General features: G+C 30.7%; 2 protein-coding genes and 1 non-coding gene across 5 annotated transcripts in view; 2 read left to right on the top strand and 1 right to left on the bottom strand.

The window, feature by feature from the left end:
• The window catches only part of Paqr3 (progestin and adipoQ receptor family member 3), a 99,632-nt gene extending 86,692 nt beyond the window's left edge, over positions 1-12,940 (top strand). Inside the window, exons 7-8 of one of the 2 annotated variants that reach the window (XR_013425839.1) lie at positions 4,926-4,995; positions 12,638-12,940. The gene's annotated coding sequence lies outside the window, so the exon portion shown is untranslated. The remainder of the gene's footprint in view (positions 1-4,925; positions 4,996-12,637) is intronic. The other variant, XM_078021450.1, reaches the window with a different exon arrangement.
• Bmp2k (BMP2 inducible kinase) overlaps positions 1-19,721 on the bottom strand; it is a 134,567-nt gene that overhangs the window by 62,159 nt on the left and 52,687 nt on the right. For both annotated transcript variants that reach the window (XM_013363745.4, XM_040292252.2), the window contains exons 5-7: positions 17,701-17,822; positions 15,352-15,433; positions 9,265-9,397 (exon numbers count right to left, since the gene is read on the bottom strand). In XM_013363745.4, the coding sequence (XP_013219199.2) occupies positions 9,265-9,397; positions 15,352-15,433; positions 17,701-17,822 (337 nt within the window). The remainder of the gene's footprint in view (positions 1-9,264; positions 9,398-15,351; positions 15,434-17,700; positions 17,823-19,721) is intronic.
• Positions 819-924, top strand: LOC120892467 (U6 spliceosomal RNA). Its single transcript, XR_005737187.1, has one exon. It is a non-coding gene; the product is annotated as a U6 spliceosomal RNA (small nuclear RNA).

The raw sequence follows: 19,721 nt of genomic DNA, 5'->3' as shown, positions 1-19,721 counted from the left end.
GAGAATTATTCAAGATAAATTCCAGGGACATGGAGGTAAAGGGAAGATGAGGCTTTCAAAATAATTTCACTTGAAATAATTCTCATTATTATCTAAAATTCCTCAACCTTGAAATAATCCTAAATCATTGAGAAAGGTTACATTGTGTACATTTAAGAAAGTAGCACAGGGTTGACACTATAGTTTTCCAAAAACATGCTTTTTATATATACTAACAATGATCACTAGAGTTCTGTATTTAAACATGCTATCTATATCATGTTCAGAAATATGAACAGAGTCTTATGGTTTTATCATAAACAAATTATTTATTAACTTTAGGCAATGTTTAAAATATCAGAGACCTTTTCTCTAACTAAAATGGTCACTATCTCTTATCCATTTCTTGAATTAATTTTAATTCCAAATTTCACAATAAGGTTGACATTTTTATTCAATTCTATAACTGAAAAATTCATATTTTATTAAGACATTTTTACAACTAAACCTGTTTCATTAAATAATTCTCAGTTTTTAGAATGTTTAGATCATTTTTTAAGTATTTAAAATGTAAAACTTAAGGCATTTAGATATTTTGAAACATGTTAATAATGTATAAAGAGATCTAAGTATATAAATCACTTAAATAACAACTTATAATAATTAAATTTTCCCTTCAAATATAATATTTTCAACAAAAATTATTATAATGTATCTCCAACATGATACACTTATTTCAGCTAAACGAAAAAACACAGTTGTATGGCAAGTGACATTGAACTCAAAACTTGAAAATTTATTTCAGAAATTTTAAGGCTAGTCTAAAAAATACAAAAGCTGTGCTTGCTTCAGCAGTATATATACTAAAATTGGAACAATACAGAGAATGTTAGCATGGCTCCTGCAAGAAAGAAAAGAAAGAGAAGAGAAGAGAAGAGAAGAGAAGAGAAGAGAAGAGAAGAGAAGAGAAGAGAAGAGAAGAAAAAAGAAAATTAAAAAGCTCTAAATAGAATACGATTTTATGTAATTAAAATGCTGACATACTACTGATGAAACTTATCTTTTATGATATATCGCCATTGTTAGATTGAAATAACTAAAAACATTTTAATTCAAATACTTGGTAGTTTAGTCAACCTCATACCAAAAAGATCTGAGGGATTTACAAGGTTTATTTATTCTCCAAATGCATTTTATATTAATGCCCAAAAATATTGTTTTAAAAGCAACAGTGCATAAAGTTAATTTAATTATGTAAAATAAAGCTAAACATACTTTTAACAATAAATGTTGATTAATATAATTTTTAAAAACAACCAAATCACAAAAACTATCAAATTTATAATAATATAATCTTATTTTTCTATTCTAACAAGTTAATTTGGCTTTTAAAGTTTAGTTTTAACAATAGCTAATTATAAATATTTATTTCTATAAAAACTTGAAGTAGCATATAGGATATAAAATTTTTTACATATACAAGAAAATTAGAGCTAATAGAAAAGTAATTCACTGGGGGGAGATGAGAGGGACAGCATAATGAGGTCAGCAAAGAAAATGTAGGCTCAAAATTTTCACTATATAAAAGGGCAACATGATCTATTACATGAATCAGTATCCCTAACACACACACACACACACACACACACACACACACAAATAGATAATAAAGAAAAATAGTATTCCTAACACAAAAGAGCAAATTCTCCTTCAAGTCAAGATTCTTAAGATGATCACAAAGAATGAACAACATCCTTAATGAACTGCAATAAGTGACATTTGGTTACACACTCTTCCAGTGTGGTCTAGTGGCTTAACACCTAAGAAATTCTACAAGGGTAGAAAACTGATATAGGAATATACTTCTCTGGGGATCTGGCTAAATCCAAGAAAAACTTTTTAAGTATCTGGAGAAAAAGAATGGTCCTTTAGGTAATCCTGTATTTTTTTTCTTTCACAATAGATGAGAAATATTGAGGAGAAAGAATAAATTTGAGATTTTATGTTCTAACCAATACTGATATAAGTACTTCTATCTTTAAAGTTAAGCACAATATCATATCCTTTAAAGATTAGATAGCCAGACTAGAGTGGAGATAGAACAAAGGTTATCTTATAAGCAAATAAAAGGACCTCCAATTCCCAGGACTCATGTTTTGATGTGGGAATACACATCTGCTTGAGCCACTTTTGTTTAACTATACTGATCCCATTTATGTGACATAAATTCAAATTCAAAAGGTCATGTGTAGTATCTAATGAATTAAGACAGAAAATATTAGGGTACATTAGTGTGCCGAGTACAAGCAACATTTCATGAACTTGATTCAGCTCATCTGTTTTTTTACATTGGATCAGTCAAAAAAAGTTTGAAACCACAAAACTTTGAGTTTAGGATTAGGAGTTCTCTCTACTATTATAACTCATTTCCCTACGGAAAATACAATGACTTGTGTAATTACACTACAAAAAAAAAGAAAGAAATGCTAATCTCTGATACTCCTTCTTTCACATGAGGATATTCTCAGAATATACATGCTCTCTTCTAAATTATGTTTTGAAAGTGCCTTTCCTCTATGGAAGAATCTGTGTCTTTATAGCATTGCCTATGACTGAGAGCAGATAAATCTAGGGGTTGGGTGCAGAACAAGCCCATCTGGCTTTAGATACAGATTTTTTTCCCTGCAATCTACTTTAATCAATTCAGATAATGAAACTCATTATCTGAAATGCTTGGAAGCAGTGTTTCTGATTTTTCAGTTTTTGTATTTTAGAATATTTACACACATACCAGGAACCATCTCAGGAATGGGACCCAAGTCTAAACACAAAAATTCTCCTGTGTTTCGTAAAGAATATGTGTGTGTGTGCGCGTGTGTGTGCGTGTGTGTGCGTGCGTGTGTGCGTGTGTGTGCGTGCGTGCGTGCGTGCGTGTGTGTGTGTCTCCTTAAGAAAATTTTATACTTTTACAAAACCTGCATTTTGACTGCAATTGGAGACAGGAGTTGGTATGGAATTTACCACAGTGACACCAAGCCAAATCTTTCAGATTTTGGATTTTCAAAAAAGGGATATTCAACCTGTACTAAAGTTGACAGTTTTAGCTGATGAAATCCTGTGCCTATCTCTGATTTGATTCTAAATTCAAAATTATGAGCTTCGTATGTGGCACACAATTTTAATTTCAGTGGCTTGGGAGGCTGAGGCAGAAGGATCACAAGTTCAAAGCCAGCCTCAGCAACTTAGCAAGGCCCTAAGCAACTTAGTGAGACCCTGTTTCAAAATTTAAAAAAATAAATAGGGCTGGGATTTGGCTCAGTAGTTAAAAACCCCTTGAAGTTCACTTCCCAGTACCAAAAATAATAAAAGTATGAAAACACTAATAATCATTCCTGCAACACCCAGGTAAAATAGCTACATTTTTATCTCTAAATATTTTTAAGTTGAGCAGTGCTAGCCATTTAAAAAAAAAAATAAGCCATCACTTAGTATTTAAATATAATTTCTTGAACTCTTTCAAGAGAAATATAAAATGTACCACTAGATCACCGAATGACATAATCTAAAAATGCAGAGATATAAGCTCTAATCCAGCGAAACAATGGGGAATATCTATCAAGAGTGAGAGCTTCAATTTTCAAATAGTTTGTCCAAAACTGTTTTCTCTCATAATAATTAAACCTCGAGTCTAGTGTTTTTTGAACTCCGATTTGATGGCAATTAAACTATATCATTTACAAGAAACATATTTACAAAGAAGGAATGCATTAACGAGCATATATGCTCAGTTTATCTAAAAACAAAACTGGATTACATTTAAAAATAAAACAAAAATAGCAGAGAATGTAGAAAATACCTTGTTTACTCAACTTAAAATGATCGTGTAAATCATTACAAGACCAATTACCACTGACTCTATTACCAATATAAAATCGACTTTTTTAAAACTTGGCTACATAGATATGAAATAGTTCTCTGTTCATCTTAATATTGTGAGTCTTTCTATTGACATAAACACTACTAATACAACACAAAACAGTCTTAGCATTGACCATAATATATGATTAAACCACCACAATATTTCCCACTGATATTATCATACATATCCTATTAAAAAACACTTATCTGCAGCAAATGAATTATGTTTATACTAATATTGCATAGAAAAGTACAACATCCCTGTGCATTCCAACAAAAACAGCAGCTAAAGGAACTGCTGCTGCTGTAGCAGCAGCCAAGCTATGTTTTAATCAAGGATCCAAGCCAAAGATGAAGTAGTTACGATTCAAGTTACATGAAGCAATGGATCCATGCCTAGTTCTGATCTAAGATAAACTAGCATCTCTAGTCCAACAGCTCAACAAATTTAAAGGAAAAATACTTTGGTTATAAGTCTCAAAAGCACTTTCCTGCTAAGTTTTTTAATTTTTTCCTTCCATAAGGGCACTTTTCCCTAACCCACAGTTTCTTATTATACTGACTATAATTTACCTGAAAAGAAAAACATGCAGTCTATTGTTTTTAAATTTTTCTGAAAAACATATACTCTGCAACTATAAAAATATAACTATTTTGCAACTATAAGTATTTTCAGCATTAACTTACTATATTTATCTGTTAACCTATGGAGATTATTATAGAAACTTATGTTATGTATATGTGACCTACATAACTTATTTTATATACTACTGAAATGAGACTATGTTTAACAGCTGATAATAAATACATCTGATCATAAACAAGACACTAAGTGGTACTACAAATAATTCCAAGATAGTATATTTGGGATAGTATTGGTAGCTGTCCCTTAGATGTTATTGATCAAAACCCTTCCTCTACAACTCCCCAAGTAGTAATCCTAGTGCCAATGACTGAAAACCTCCATGAAAACCTTATCTTTATGTTTCAAGTACATTAAAATGTCTTTTTGTTTTTAAATAATATAGGAAAATGGATGAGGGTGTATATGAAACAAGATTGGCCATGATTTGATAAATCACTGAAGCTGAATGACAGGTAAAATAAAGACTTATTGTACTGTCCTATCAATACTTGTTTATATATTTTAAATTCCCATAATAAATTTAAGCATGTGAAAACTAGCAAAATCCTGGTATCCCACAAAATAGGTACTAAAACAAATACAACCCCAAAAGATGTACTGCTAAAAGCTAAAATAAAAAATCATAAAGCAAATGGGGGAAATAAATTGACCAAATTATGTTATGTGCATGTACAAATATGTAACAACAAATCCCACAATATTTATAATTATAATGGCCAATAGAAAAGAGAAAAAAGAAACTATAAAGCAGTAAGTGAGCAGACCCAAAAGCAAGACAAAATTTCTCCCTGATGTTCATTATAAATCACTACATCACTGCACAAAATGAAGGTGAGAAAAATAATTTTAATAGTTATATTTTAACAGTATATTCTGGAATCATGACAATTTATACTAAACCTTTGATAAATTCACCATTAACCCACAATATTCACTGATGATGGTTTTATTAAAGGCTATATTTTTACTAATTACTTACATATACTAAGAAGCACTTTTCATAATTCATTTAGTTTTCACAATAATTCTAAGACATACATATTTTTAACACACTCGTTTTAGAAAAAGGAGACTGAGATAAATGGAGATGTCCAATATTTCATACCAAATAAGTGACAGAGGAGATGCAAATTGAGGCTATTTGGTTCTACAAGCCTTCCTCTTAATCTTCACAATGTATTCTTTAACCATCTTACAACAGAGGAGCTAAAAGAAATATAAGGCAGCCAGCCTTCTGTTTACCCTTCAAAACTAGTCAGTAATCCTCTGAGTTGTGCTTTTCATTCTCCTCTAAATGTTCTCTAAGTTCTTTTCAATTCTTGGATCCAGAAATGGAAAGTACTTCTCACCCCTCATGGCAATCCCATTATTTATCTATTGGGAAAGTCAACATAACCTAAGGAAAAAAACACTATAAATAATTGATTGACTCTGCTACTTTTAAGAAAAAAAAGTCTGCTAGGAAATTAAGTTAAATTAAGCTTTATGGACAACAGGTAACAAGAATAACGCCTTTAGCCAGATTACTGCCTAGATTATATCAAAAGTATATTCAAAAGCCTACATGGGTGGAGTTGTGGCTCTGCAATAGAGTGTTTTCCTCACATGTGTGAGGCACTGGGTTCAATTCTCAACACTGCATTTAAATAAATGAATAAAATAAAGATCCAGCAACAACTAAAAAAATATATCTTAAAAAAAAAAAGAAGAAGAAGAAGAAGCCTATGTAACCACAAACCATAAGTTTTAACTAAGATTTGTCATGGCTATTTCATTCTGAAAAATGTTGAGTCATATAAAAATGGATGTAAACATCATTAGATCTATCACTAATACTAAAAGGTTATATGTCTTCTTATGCTTTCTCTTAATATGTGAGAACAATTATATTACATGACTAGACATTAGACAATTAACAGTTTTACTTGCAGAAACTATGGGCACAGCTATGCAATATTCTTGGTTTTCTGAATGCATAGCTAATGGCATATTATAAATACAAAGATTACTAAATAGGATGGTGGGAGATAGGCAAAGCTACATGAGAAAGAAGTTAAAAAAACAGAATTGCAAAGAGCTCAAGTATTTTCTTAAAAAGACTATACTGTAGATAACTATATAGAGGTTTTAAAAATCTCTACAAAGCTTTTATTACTCAAGAAAATATTTTTAAAATAAAATCCATAAAATCCCATTAACAGGAGGTAATATATTGGGATATTATTATTCCAGATTGACTTGGATGCTTTTATTTTATTCAACCCTTTTCACTTTGGGCACAAATTTGTACTAGAAATGATAAAAACTAAAATCTGCATACTTACTGATAATGAAGTATCTGATACAAAGTATCAATTAACTAAATTCCAATTACAGCCTAAAATTATCAATAATATTTATCTTGTTCACCTTCCCATTACATAAGCACATACCCACACACATATATATGGGGAGGGGGCAAATATGCTATAATAAGATTTTAGTAATAAATTATGTATCAGTGTATAAACTGCCAGTCTCGTACAATTTTATTCTATGGGAACATTCAGAGATTCTCACTAAACATCTTAAATTCAACTATTACTAAAACATAATGGCTAAAACTATTTACAAAAAAGTAAATAGTCAGGGCATGCAATAATTAAATTTCTCAAATGCTTTTGATGCTTTAAACTTTGGAAAAAAAGTAAAAAAGTAACTAGATGAGATAGGGAAGGTTAAGGATCCAATGTTTTATTCTAAAGGTATATTTTACTCTAAAGGAATGTTTTATAAAAGACATTCACGTTTTGCAAAGTGGCATGCCAAAAAACAGGACTCATGGGAAAAACAATTGGGGTGGGCTATTTAAAAACTATTTAACTCTGACACTAAAGGGCTGACAAAAACTATTAAATGGTACCCATGAAGGTAATTTGTAATGCACAGACAAGTACTCAACTTGGTTGGAGGCTGCCTCAAGCATATAAAGCACAACAAAACAATGCTGACAGGTGCTCAACCAGTGAACATGAAAGTAAAGCCTTGAGGCTATTAAGTAGGTGGTCATTCAGATGTAGAGAGTCACATAAAACAAAGATAGAATTCTCTGGGGGAAAAAACCCAAGTATAAGCACTCATATTTAATGTTCTCCAAACAGAGCAAAAATATTCATGCCAGCAATGCAGCCACCAAGCTTTAGCTATTTCCTTTCCTCTGAAAGTTAAACTTCCTTTCTCACTCCATTATTCAGGTTCCCTTTGCCTAGAAAAAACATTTCATGTAACACAAAGTAATTTTTGTATTAAACTGACATAATTCTCCAATTTTCAACACATATAAAAATGATCACATTACAGAAATGAACGACTGTGTTTTAAATACATTTGCAAAATTAGAGTTTTTCTTATGTTCCTTTTTCTTCTAAACTTTTTTTTTTTTTTTAACTCCTTGGTACTGAGGACTGAACCCAGGGTACTTTGTCACTGAACTATATACCCCCTCTCTTTTATTTTTTGTTTTAACACAGGGTCTTACTAAATTGTTAAAGACTGTGCTTTAACACCCAATCCTCCTGTCTTGGTTTCCCAAGTACTTGGGATCACAGGTATGCCACCACATCAGGCTACTCTTTTCTTCTTGAATTATAATAACATCTGTCAATCATTTATCATTAGTAACAAATATAATTTGCAGTTTATCATTTAACTCTATACTGGTGTTCATGAGTCTGATAATGTGGATTAGTGTTTTATAGTTCCTAAGGGATTGATTACCTGGTATACTAGTTACAAATTCTAATCTACCTATTTTTATAAGAATATTTGTTTTATTTTTTTATACATAAGTCTTTGACTGGCATAAAATTTTAGTTTTAAAAATTAGGTATAGATACAGCTTTATTTTTTGTCTAAAAATGGCTAACAAATTTTTCTATTCCCACATATTTTTTTTTCACTGAATTGAACTCTATCTGTATCACGCAAACATCAAATATGTTTAAATTGACCTTTTTTTCTCTGCCACTGAGGCTACAATAGGGGTATTTAAAATGCAGAAATGCTAAAACACTTTAAATCAGTGAGAACAGGTGCTGTTTAAATTTTGCTGGTTCCTAATATATTTCAATATTTTATTGATGGTTCCCCCCCCTTACAGTATCTTTTCCCAAATTTTTACCATGTACATATATTAAATGTTAAAAAACAATATCTATCTAAAGGGAAGGAAAAAAATCTTAAAAGCAGCTAGAAAAAAAACTGAAGTATTCTTTTGGAATGGAAGACCTGCACCTTTCTGATATTCCTTGGTTGCTTTGTATTTACCTATACATTAATAAAGTATAGGTATTTATAAAAGGTGGCAAAATAAACTACAATCTAAAATTAGTAATGTTTTCAATTAAAGAATCAATAGCTCTGGATAACTGATTTCAAAAGTATAGAAACTAAACAAATGTAAGTGCTCCCCAAAATTCCAGTTGCCTTAATCATATAATTTCTGCTGTATGCTACTAAAACCTTACCTATGGGCTTAAAAATATATCCTCATATTAATCAATAGTTACACTGCTTTCATTCCTATAAAAGTCATAATAACAAATTTTAGGTACTTTTTCTTTACTACAGTTTCACAAAATTAAAACACATGAAATTAAAAGGCAAGGTTTAAGCAAAAGTATGTAAATAACAGGATACTAAAAAAAATAAAAATTTTTTCACTTATTTTTCCAAGTACTTACTTATTAAGCAATGTATGTTGTGGGAGTAGCGAGAATTATCTGGGATGGTAAAGCTGCCATCACAGATAGCAACCTGACTATCACCAAAAGGAAGAGTGAAGAAACAAAGTTTATATAGTAAACATCCAAGGGCCTGCAAAAAAAAGAAGCATGAACATTATCACAGCTCAATTATCAACCACAAAATATTAAAACAGCTCAAAACCAAATATTGAATGTTATTTAAAAAATAAGAACTCTAATGCTTCCATATTGAATCAATCTTTCCACAAATTATTGCTTAAACAAGTTAATGCATTTGACTTTTTAAAAGACATTTAACTTAATCATCTCCATGTTTTTCTTTTACACCTGTGACAAATGGGTTAAACTGCTCTAGATCATGAATGATATAACTAAAATTTGACATGGCCGATTCCTTTTTTGGAAAAAAACAGACATTTTTAATATTAAATCTACTGTTTCTTCCACAAGGAAAAATATATATATAACTACAGCTATAACCAAGAAAGTAAGCACAAAGCTCTAACAGAAACTTTTTTTAAAATTCACTATAAAACAGAATTTTAAATCTTAGGATTCCAAATACATGTTAGCCACTGCAAACTTAACAGTCATCAATTAATTTTATTGATTATTTACTAGGTACCTATGTCATTATTTCATACTATAGAAATTAGATCTCTATTTCTGTGTAGTTTATTGAATCTTATACCAATTATATTTGCAATATTAAAAACAAATGATTATGTCTGCATAGCTTGCAAGAGTTCACAAATATCACCAGACCAACGAATCTATTTACTGACAATAAAGGCAAAATTAAAACACAAATTGTGTCTAGAACAGCATCTCCTCTCAAACCCGAGAAATATTTTAAAAAGAAAAAAGATTTCTGGCTCCAAAAATCATAACCATCATAAAAAGTGTCACCTCCAAGCCTTAAGAATGAAAGGGGCATTTCCAATTCTAAGCTAATTGTATATATCTGGCCTTATATCTATAAAGTAGCAAATAAGATTCCCTTTGTTGGATTCCCCCCCACATATTTACCTAAAAAAGCACAAACTAAGCAACAAGTATACAAATTATTATAACTGCTATGAAGATGGCATTATATAGAAACACCTTTTGAGTTTAACAATATTAATTTATAAAACATTTTCACTATACCAACAGTATTCTAATGAAAAAAGGTTAAAAGCTCTAGAAATTTCAATATATTGGTTCAACATATTTTAGGCCACAAAGCAATTCTTACCAAATACAAAAAAAATTAATATAATTCCTTGCATCTTAACAGATCACAATGGAATAAATTAGAAATCAACACAACAAAACTAAAAATTAAAAAACTCTTTAGACTCAAATAAGAATAGTGATAAAACATATGACACTATGAAGGCAATTCCAAGAGGAAAGTTTATAGCTATGAGTACCTACTTAAGAAAATGTGAACCTACTGATATCCTACTGATATATCTCAAAGTCCCTTAAAAGAGAAGAACCAATTCCAAAACTAGTAAAAAGAAATAATTAAATCAAAGGCAAATCAATCAACCTGAGAATAAAAAAACAAGACAAAGCATCAATGAAACAAAGAATTGGTTCTTTGAAAATAAGATTGATAAGCCCTTAGCCAAACTAACCAAAACATAAGAGAAAAAAACCAAAATTAATAAAATTAGAAATAAAAAAGGAAAACACCACAGACCTCACAGAAATCCAGAAGATCATTGAAAACCTAGAAGAAATGGATATTTTTCTAGATGAATACAATCTGCCAAAACTAAATCAAGAGGACATAGAAAACCTAAACAGACCAATAACTCATAATGAGACAGAGCAGTAATAAAAACCCTTCCAACAAATCAAAGTCCAGGACCAGACAGATTCTCAGCAGAATTCTACAAAACCTTTAAAGAAGAACTAATGTCAATACTCCTCAAATTATTCCATGAAATAGAAAGGGATGGAACACTTCCACATTCATTCTATGAAGCCAGTATCTTACTCATATCAAAACCAGATAAGGACACATCAAGGACAGAAAACTACAGAACATATCCCTGATTTTGTACTTAGATACAAAAATACTTAATATTAGTAAATCATGTTCAACAACATATTAAGATTGTACACCATGATCAAGTTGGTTTTATTCCAAAGATGTAAGGATGGTTTAATCTACGCTAATCAATAAATATAATAAGTTTAATGCAAAGGCCTTTAATAAAATTTAGCACCCATTCATGACAAACACACTGAAGAAACTAGGGATTGAAGAAATATACCTCAACATCAAAAAGCTTATATAAATGCCCATCATAAATGCCCAAAGTCAACCTAATAGTAAATGGGAAAAAAACTGAAAGTATTTACTTTAAAATCTGTGACAATACAAAGATGTCTACTCTCATCACTTCTATTTAATATACTGCTAAAAATTCTAGCCAGAACAATTAAGAAAGAGAAGGAAAAAAGAGACCCCTAAAGATCAGGAAATAGTATCAAGAGTTAATAAATGGATGACATCAAGTTAAACACCTTCTGCACAGCAAAGAAAACAATTAGGAATGTGAAGAGAGAACCTATAGAATGGGAGAAAATTTTTGCTAACTATTCTTCTGACAGAGTACTAATATCTAGAATATATAAAAAACTCAAAAAAGTTTAACACTAAAAACTATTAAATAATCCAATTAAGACAAATGAATTTCTTTTTCTTCCCAAAAGAATAAATACTAATGGCAATTACATGAAAAAATGTTCAATATCAGTAGCAATTAAGAAAAACCAAATCAAAACTATACTGAGATTTATCTCACACCAGTCAGAATGGCAGTTATCAAGAATTATATAATATGGAGCTGGGGTTATAGCTCAGAGGTAGAGCGCTGCCTCATACTTGTAAGGTACTGGGTTCAATCCTTAGCACCACATTAAATAAATAAATAAATAGATAGATAAAATAAAGATATTGTGTTCATATTAAAAAAGAATTATACAAATAATAATAAAGACTAGAAAGGATGTAGAGAAAAAATAAATACTTTTACTCTGTTGGTGGGATTGTACTAACAACCACTATGGAAATCAATTTGGCAGTTCCTCAAAAGACTAGGCATGGAACCACCATATGACCCAACTATACTACTTCTAGGTATTTATCCTAAAGAATTAAAGTCATCATACCACAGTGATACATGCATATCCATGTTTACAGCAACAGTATTAATTCACAATAGCCAAACTATGGAACCAGTCTAGGTGTCCATTAATGGAAGAATGAATAAAGAATATGTGGTATACATATACAATGGAGTTTTGTTTAGTCAGAATAAAAAATAAAATTATGTCATTTCATTTGCAGGAAAATAAATGGAACTAGAGACCATTATGTTAAGTGAAATAAGTCAAACTCAAAACATGAAGGTTCATGTGTCTTCTCTCATATGTGGAAGCTAAAGAGGAAAAAGGAAAAGAAAGGTAGAGATGGATCTCGTGAAAATCAACGGGAAATCAGTAAAGAAAAGGGACTAAAGGATGACAGGTGGGAAGGGAGGGGAAAGTGTTGATGAGTGATATTAGCCAAATTTCATTGTTATACTGTGTGCATGTATGAATATATAACAACAAATCCCATCATTATGTACAACTATAATGCACCAATAAAAAAATGTGGAAAAAAAGAAATTTCAACATATTGGTTCAAAACATTACTGAATTATTGTATGACTAACAAAAGTGTAAAGATTTCTAAATAGAAATAATTAGTTCAATGTACTTAAAAAAGATTTACTTTGGTTTTTTATTTATCCATAAGGTAGACAGTTTAAAAAGTACATAGAAAACCAAAAATAAGACTTCCTTAATAGCACTAAAAAAGAAAATAGTATTAAAGGGTAGAATCTGCATTAAATTATATCTTCTTTCCACTGTCCAGATGATGGTCAAGGCAAAGGATATCTATACTTCAGAGTTTTATCATGTCAATAAAATCTTTAGCAATTCTCATGTATATTAGAACACACATTGCTGAGAATACCAGATACCTTGGCAATGCTAGTATAATTTACAAATGTGAACCTGAACACTTGCTTTGTAAAGCATGAACACAATGAGGTATTCTAACTGTTTGACACCAAAGATATTTCCATTTCTTTCCATTTAATACAATGAGAATTATAAAAGAAAAGGGAAGGAACAAGAAACCTAATTTTGAAGGCAGACCACCATCTTCAGTTTCTACATTAATAGGTACATAAAGGATCTCTAACTGAATTTCTAACACCTAATAAAATCAGCATTCAAGATTTCAAAATAAAAATAACCTACAATGAAAACTTCCAAGGAAATTTTTTTTTGCAAAATACGACATGCTAATAATACTTTAACCTGACATTATAATTATCTGAGTCAGCACTATCCTGAAGTAGTATAAAAAATATAATTCTTAACCAATATAAATTGAATATTTTTTCACACCTAAATACTATTTCATACCTAATTAAATATTTTTACACCTAAAATGTAGCATATTTCAGTTCAACCTGAGCTAAGTAAGGTAACTATAAAGAAAGTCATCTCATCATGGAAATTAAAATTCTAAATTTTTCAATCATATGACCATAGATACTATTTTCTTATTATTTTTCATTTTTGTTTTTATTTGTATATGTATTAAGTCTTAACAAAAAAGTGTATTAAAAATGTGTATTAAAATTTAAAATGTGTATTAAAAATGTGCATTAAGTCTTAACAAAAAAAAATAAGTAACCACAAAACAAGGATTCCTCCTTCGTGTCAAAATACTGGATAATAATTGTGTGCTAGGAGAACAATATTTTTGTTTTATTAACCAAGAATGGTTTCAATATAGGAGTTAGGATGCCTATTGTTTAACTGCTGTCAAAATACTTTTTTCAGATAACGTGAAATTGAACAGTCACAAAAGTATGCCAAAAAAATGAGTATACCAATCACTTCTTATAATATTTTCATTATATAAATTAAGATTCAATTTAATTTACTTTCTACCTTATACATAAACCTCAATTTTAATATAAGCCATCCAATGAGCCAAATGTTAATCCTAGGGAAAGCAAATCAAATTTGAATTATATATGCCAGTATACTGTTACATTAACTAAACAGAACTTACTTGCAATTTTACTTGAATTTTAAGATATATATCTTAAAATTCAACAATCACAAGAGTTAACTGTTTAGTGAGAATGTATATGTTACATAAACAAATTAAAAGATATCAATGATTTTTTATTACCTTCTAATAATACCTAACCCTTAAGATTTTGCTTGCTACTCGAATCCCAATAGGGAGAGAACAAGGAAGAAAAATTCAGAATAATTTGATTTCGCACATTACAATTGACTACTTTATGAACATGTTTTAAAAACAAATTAAATCTGACCTTTTTCATAACTCCTAGAACTACTTCAAAGAATTATATTCCTCTATTCCCAATAGGCTCCTTAGAAGTAAATATGACTAAATAATCATTAAGTTTAAGTGAATGAACATTTAAAATAGCATTTAAATTCTAAAGAGATGTTTCGATTCTAATATAAAGTTCAACTATGAAAAACAAAATCTTTCTCAATAATGAATGTAATCTAGACACCTATGCCAATAATAATTTCAATACAGTAAAAGGGGATGTTTAGAATTGGAGAAAAAAAGTTTCTCATATCAGCTTCCATTAAAAGGATCCTAAAGTAACCTGAAAAAATATTTTGTCATTACTTTAAGAGTTATTTTCAGCTTTTCTGTAATGTGACCAACTAAAATTTCCACTCAATCAAAAAAAAAGTAAACAATCTGTTTACTATGGTAAACAGATACGTTATATGTAAGTTCTTTGTTTTTTTATATATAAGTTTTCCATCTGAGGATTCAGAAGATCAAAGAGTTCTAGTATTTTTCTTCTCCTGAGTAAGAAACCCTCTTATATACAAGTTTTGTCTGCTCTTAGGGAATGCCTTTTTGGAGGCAACAGGAAAATAGTCAATTAAAATCAAATTTTATATATGGTTAGACCAAATTTCAGTCTTTCTTCACCTTACCCAGATATCAGCCTTGGTAGTGATGGGTTTCCCTCCATAAAGGTTGATCATTTCAGGGGCTCTGTATGACAGAGTCGTATACCTGGCAGTAAACAAATAAAATGAAATGGAGATATTAAAAATAATAATGATACATTGTTTCTCTATAAGATACTACAAAAAACCTTTAAGTTCAGTAACATTATATAGAAATGATACTATTTATTAAGTTTATTAAAAACCCATTAAAGATTAAACAGTAAAGCATCTAAAGACTTTTCATTCAACAAGTACAAATCTCCAAAAAGCCTAATTTATTTTATTATAAAAATCTTAATGATGGTGGAACTAGAAATAATTTCTCTTGAATTTATGTGAAATAATACAATTTAACTATAATAGTACCCATATCTGGTATATTAAAAGTAAAACTTCTATCCTCTTAAAAACTTACTTTATATATTTAAGGAGTTGTTTATATGAATGCTAATATAATTCCTTACATATGTAGTAAATGTTCAAGTGTTTTATAAAACTTGTTTTAAAAGTAATCTAGTTGTCATAATTCTAAATACACACATTATGTATACTTCTAATACTAACTGCCACGTTTACAAATATAAAAACCCCAAATCCACTGTGAACAGATTACTTTAATGAAATATCATTCAAGCCTAGGATTAACATTAGGGAAATAATGAAAGGCGGACCCTGTAATCCCAGGGCTAAGGAGGCTGAAGCAGGAGGATCTAGAGTTCAAAGCTAGCCTCAGCAAAAGCGAGGCGCTAAGCAACTCAGTGAGCTGTCTCTAAATAAAATACAAAATAGGGCTGGGGGATATGGCTCCGTGGTTCAGTGCCCTTAATGCCCGTGAGTTCAATCCCCAGTACTATATATATATGTGTGTGTGTGCGTGTGTATATGTATGTGTATATGTATATGTGTGTGTATGTGTGTGTGTGTGTGTGTGTGTGTGTGTGTGTATATATATATTTCAAATCTCATGGCAGAATTATCAAAATATGGACTTCCTATATCATAACAAGATTCATTTTGAGCATTTATATATTTTATTTTAGAAGTATTTTAAACTCTACCATATTAGTTTTTCCATATTACCCTGATTGGTCAGACAGTCTGAATGATAGTACCACAGAGGAATGACCTATGAAACCAGAATATTAACTGCATAACAGCAGATTTGTTGTTCATTACTACACCCCAGCACCAAGAACAGTGTTGGCCCTGAATAAATGAATAGTTAACTGAATGAATTGAAGACCTAATATATCCTCAACTAAGCCCAAAACATGAGAACATCAAATGAGCTTTCCATTCATCACAAAATTTGAATCAGTCAGCAAAATTCAGGTAAACCTAAACTATACCTCAAAATGTAAAAGCAAGAAATAAAATATCCAACAGGCGGTAAACTACACTGAGATTTCATCTCACTCCAGTCAGAATGGTAATTATCAAGAATATAAACAATAATGAGTATTGGCGAAGATGTGGGAAAAAAAGGTACACTCATACATTGCAGGGGGCACTGCAAACTGGTGCAACCACTCTGGAAAGCAATATGGAATTCCTTAGAAAATGTGGAATGGAACCACCATTTGACCCAGCTATCCCACTCCTCAGTCTATCCCCAAAGGGCTTAAAATCAGTATACTATAGTGATGCAGCCATATCAATGTTCACAGCAGCTCAATTCACAATAGCTAACCTGTGGGACCAACCTAGGTACCCTTCAACAGACGAATGGATAAAGCAACTGTGGTACGTATACACAATGGACTATTACTCAGCATTAAAAGAAAATAAAATTATGGCATTTGCAGGTAAATAAATGGAATTCGAGAATATCATGCTAAGCAAAGTAAGCCAATCCCAAAAAACCAAAGGCCAAATGTTCTCTCTGATAAGTGGACATGCTGACCCATAAGCAGGAAGGGGTAGGGGGCGGGCAGCTTGGGGGAAAATGGAGGAACTTTGATTGGGCAAAGAGGAGGTAGGGAAGGGGAAGGGGCATGGGAAAGAAAGGTGGTAGAATGAGATGAACATCATTACCCTAAGAATACGTATGACTGCACACATGTGGTGTGACTCTACATAGTGTACAACTAGAGAAATGAAGAGTTGTGCTCCATTTGTGCATAATGAATTGAAATGCATTCTGCTGCATATATAACTAATTAAAGAAGAAATAATAATTTTAATATACCAATAATTATTTTTTAATTTAAAAAAATATTTTTGAAGAAATCTATAAATGAAAGATCTACAGTTTGCATTAACATAACTGGTCACAGACTCAAGTTAACCAAAATTGACATGAGACAAAATATAATGAGGATAAATACTTACTTTTTAATTTCTTCTTCTACTACATTAACTCCATCCTTTTGAGGATTAAGAAATTTATTAGTGGCACTGCCAAAGTCACAAAGTACGTAATTTCCACCATCATTTAACAAAATATTTTCTACCTTAATAAAAGAAAATCAGTAATTAGTATTTTCAAATTCAAAATTATCTTTTTTCAATCCTTTCATAATGGAGGATCTGTATCATTCATTTACACACACACACACACACACACACACACACACACACACGCACACGTATATATAGAGACATGAGACATAAGATACTTCAAATTATCTGGACAAATGAACTAGAACAAAAATATACTTTACTATTTCTATTACTTCTTTTATTAAGAACAATTAATTACTTTCTCCACCCCAGGATAGTTTGTGTAGGGGTCAAGAAACCCTTAGTCTGCCTTTAACTGTACCTCAATTTTTCTTCTGTTCTTTTAAAAATTCAGCCTATCTGTAGACAAGCAGATGAAAAACACTTAAGTTCTACCTCTAATTAACTCCTACAGGTTGAGTATCCCTTATCTAAAATGACTAAGAGTGGAAGAGTCTCAGATTTTGTATTGTGGAGGTGGGGATATTTGCATATGTATAATAAGATACCTTAGGGATGGGACTCAGATCTAAGAACAAAATTCATTTATGTTTCATCTTACACATATAGTCTGACTATAACTTTATACAATATTTTCAATGAGCCTGAATTTTGACTGCAGTATACCAAATGTGGTAAGGTATATGATTTTCCACTTGGGGCATCATGTTAACGCTCCAAAAATCTCAGACTGTGAAGCATTTCAAGTTTTGGATTTTCTGAGCAGGAATGCTCAATTTGCAGTACTGTTTTTACTTAAAATATTACATTGAAAAACACAAACCTGACTTTGTACCTTAACTGGGAGATCAGAAATGTATTAACTAAAATAATGTCTCCTGAATTTTAAATCAAGACTCAACTAAAACTATAAGTTTTGTACACAAAAAGATAATGAGTTATGACAGCACCAAAAAAAAAAAACCACACCAAATTACTAGAGGATATATTAAATTTACATATTCAAAAGAACTGAGTTGAGCTATACTAATTATCCAGATTAAGGGACAGAAGTCTGAAATAATACATTTCAATTCTGCTTTGAATTACCTTCTATTACCATAAGTATTTTTTGGATGATGCTTTCATGATTAACAACCTATATTCTAAGTTACATCTTCTATTCTCTTTTATCTTAAGAGCATTTTATAACCATCTTTTATAAAATTCTGTATAATCAGAATCAGGATTCATTCACTCATTAAACAGCTGATAAGACTCTGCTATGTATCAGACACTGTTTTAAATGCACAGTTTCACCACTGAGAAGAAAAAAACAAAAAGCTCTAACTTCAAGAAGTTACATTCCAGCAGAAGATAGACAATAAATAATAAGCATAACTCATAAGCAAATTACACAAAATCTTATAAAGTATAATTGCTAATAAAAGGCAGAACAGATAGTAAGAGCCTTAGACTTCAATTATAAACAAAGTGACTCAGCACATAACTCAATGAGCTGATGTGAGCATACTTGAATGAGGAGAAAGGGTAACCATAGGAATATATAAGCATGAAACACTTCAGGAAGTTTTTGTATTTTGCAGTGCTAGGGATAGAACCCAGGGCCTCTCACCTGCTAGGCAATCATTCTACAATTGAGCTACATATCTAACTCAGGAACCTGAGTGATATTCATAATCTTTGTGTCTGTCATCAAAGATGACACTTATGGTTCTAAATGACATGTCTAATGATCATCTATCTAAATGATATCTCCAGGAATGTTCATTTCCCTTGGAGAATTATTTTTTCAATTTAACAAGGGAGTACCAAATATAAGGGGTCAAGAGTCCAAGAGAAGGTAAAATGAAGTGACCTCAAGGACAATCACCACAAATCACAGTAAATCATAGAAAACAATAGTAAATTAAAAATAAATGGGAAAAGAGATGTATTTATAGTCTACT

Source organism: Ictidomys tridecemlineatus, chromosome 9 (assembly GCF_052094955.1).
Source record: "Ictidomys tridecemlineatus isolate mIctTri1 chromosome 9, mIctTri1.hap1, whole genome shotgun sequence".
Taxonomy (NCBI): Eukaryota; Metazoa; Chordata; class Mammalia; order Rodentia; family Sciuridae; genus Ictidomys; species Ictidomys tridecemlineatus.
Note: the sequence above shows the minus strand (reverse complement) of the source record. Positions and strands in the feature narration are given on the sequence as shown.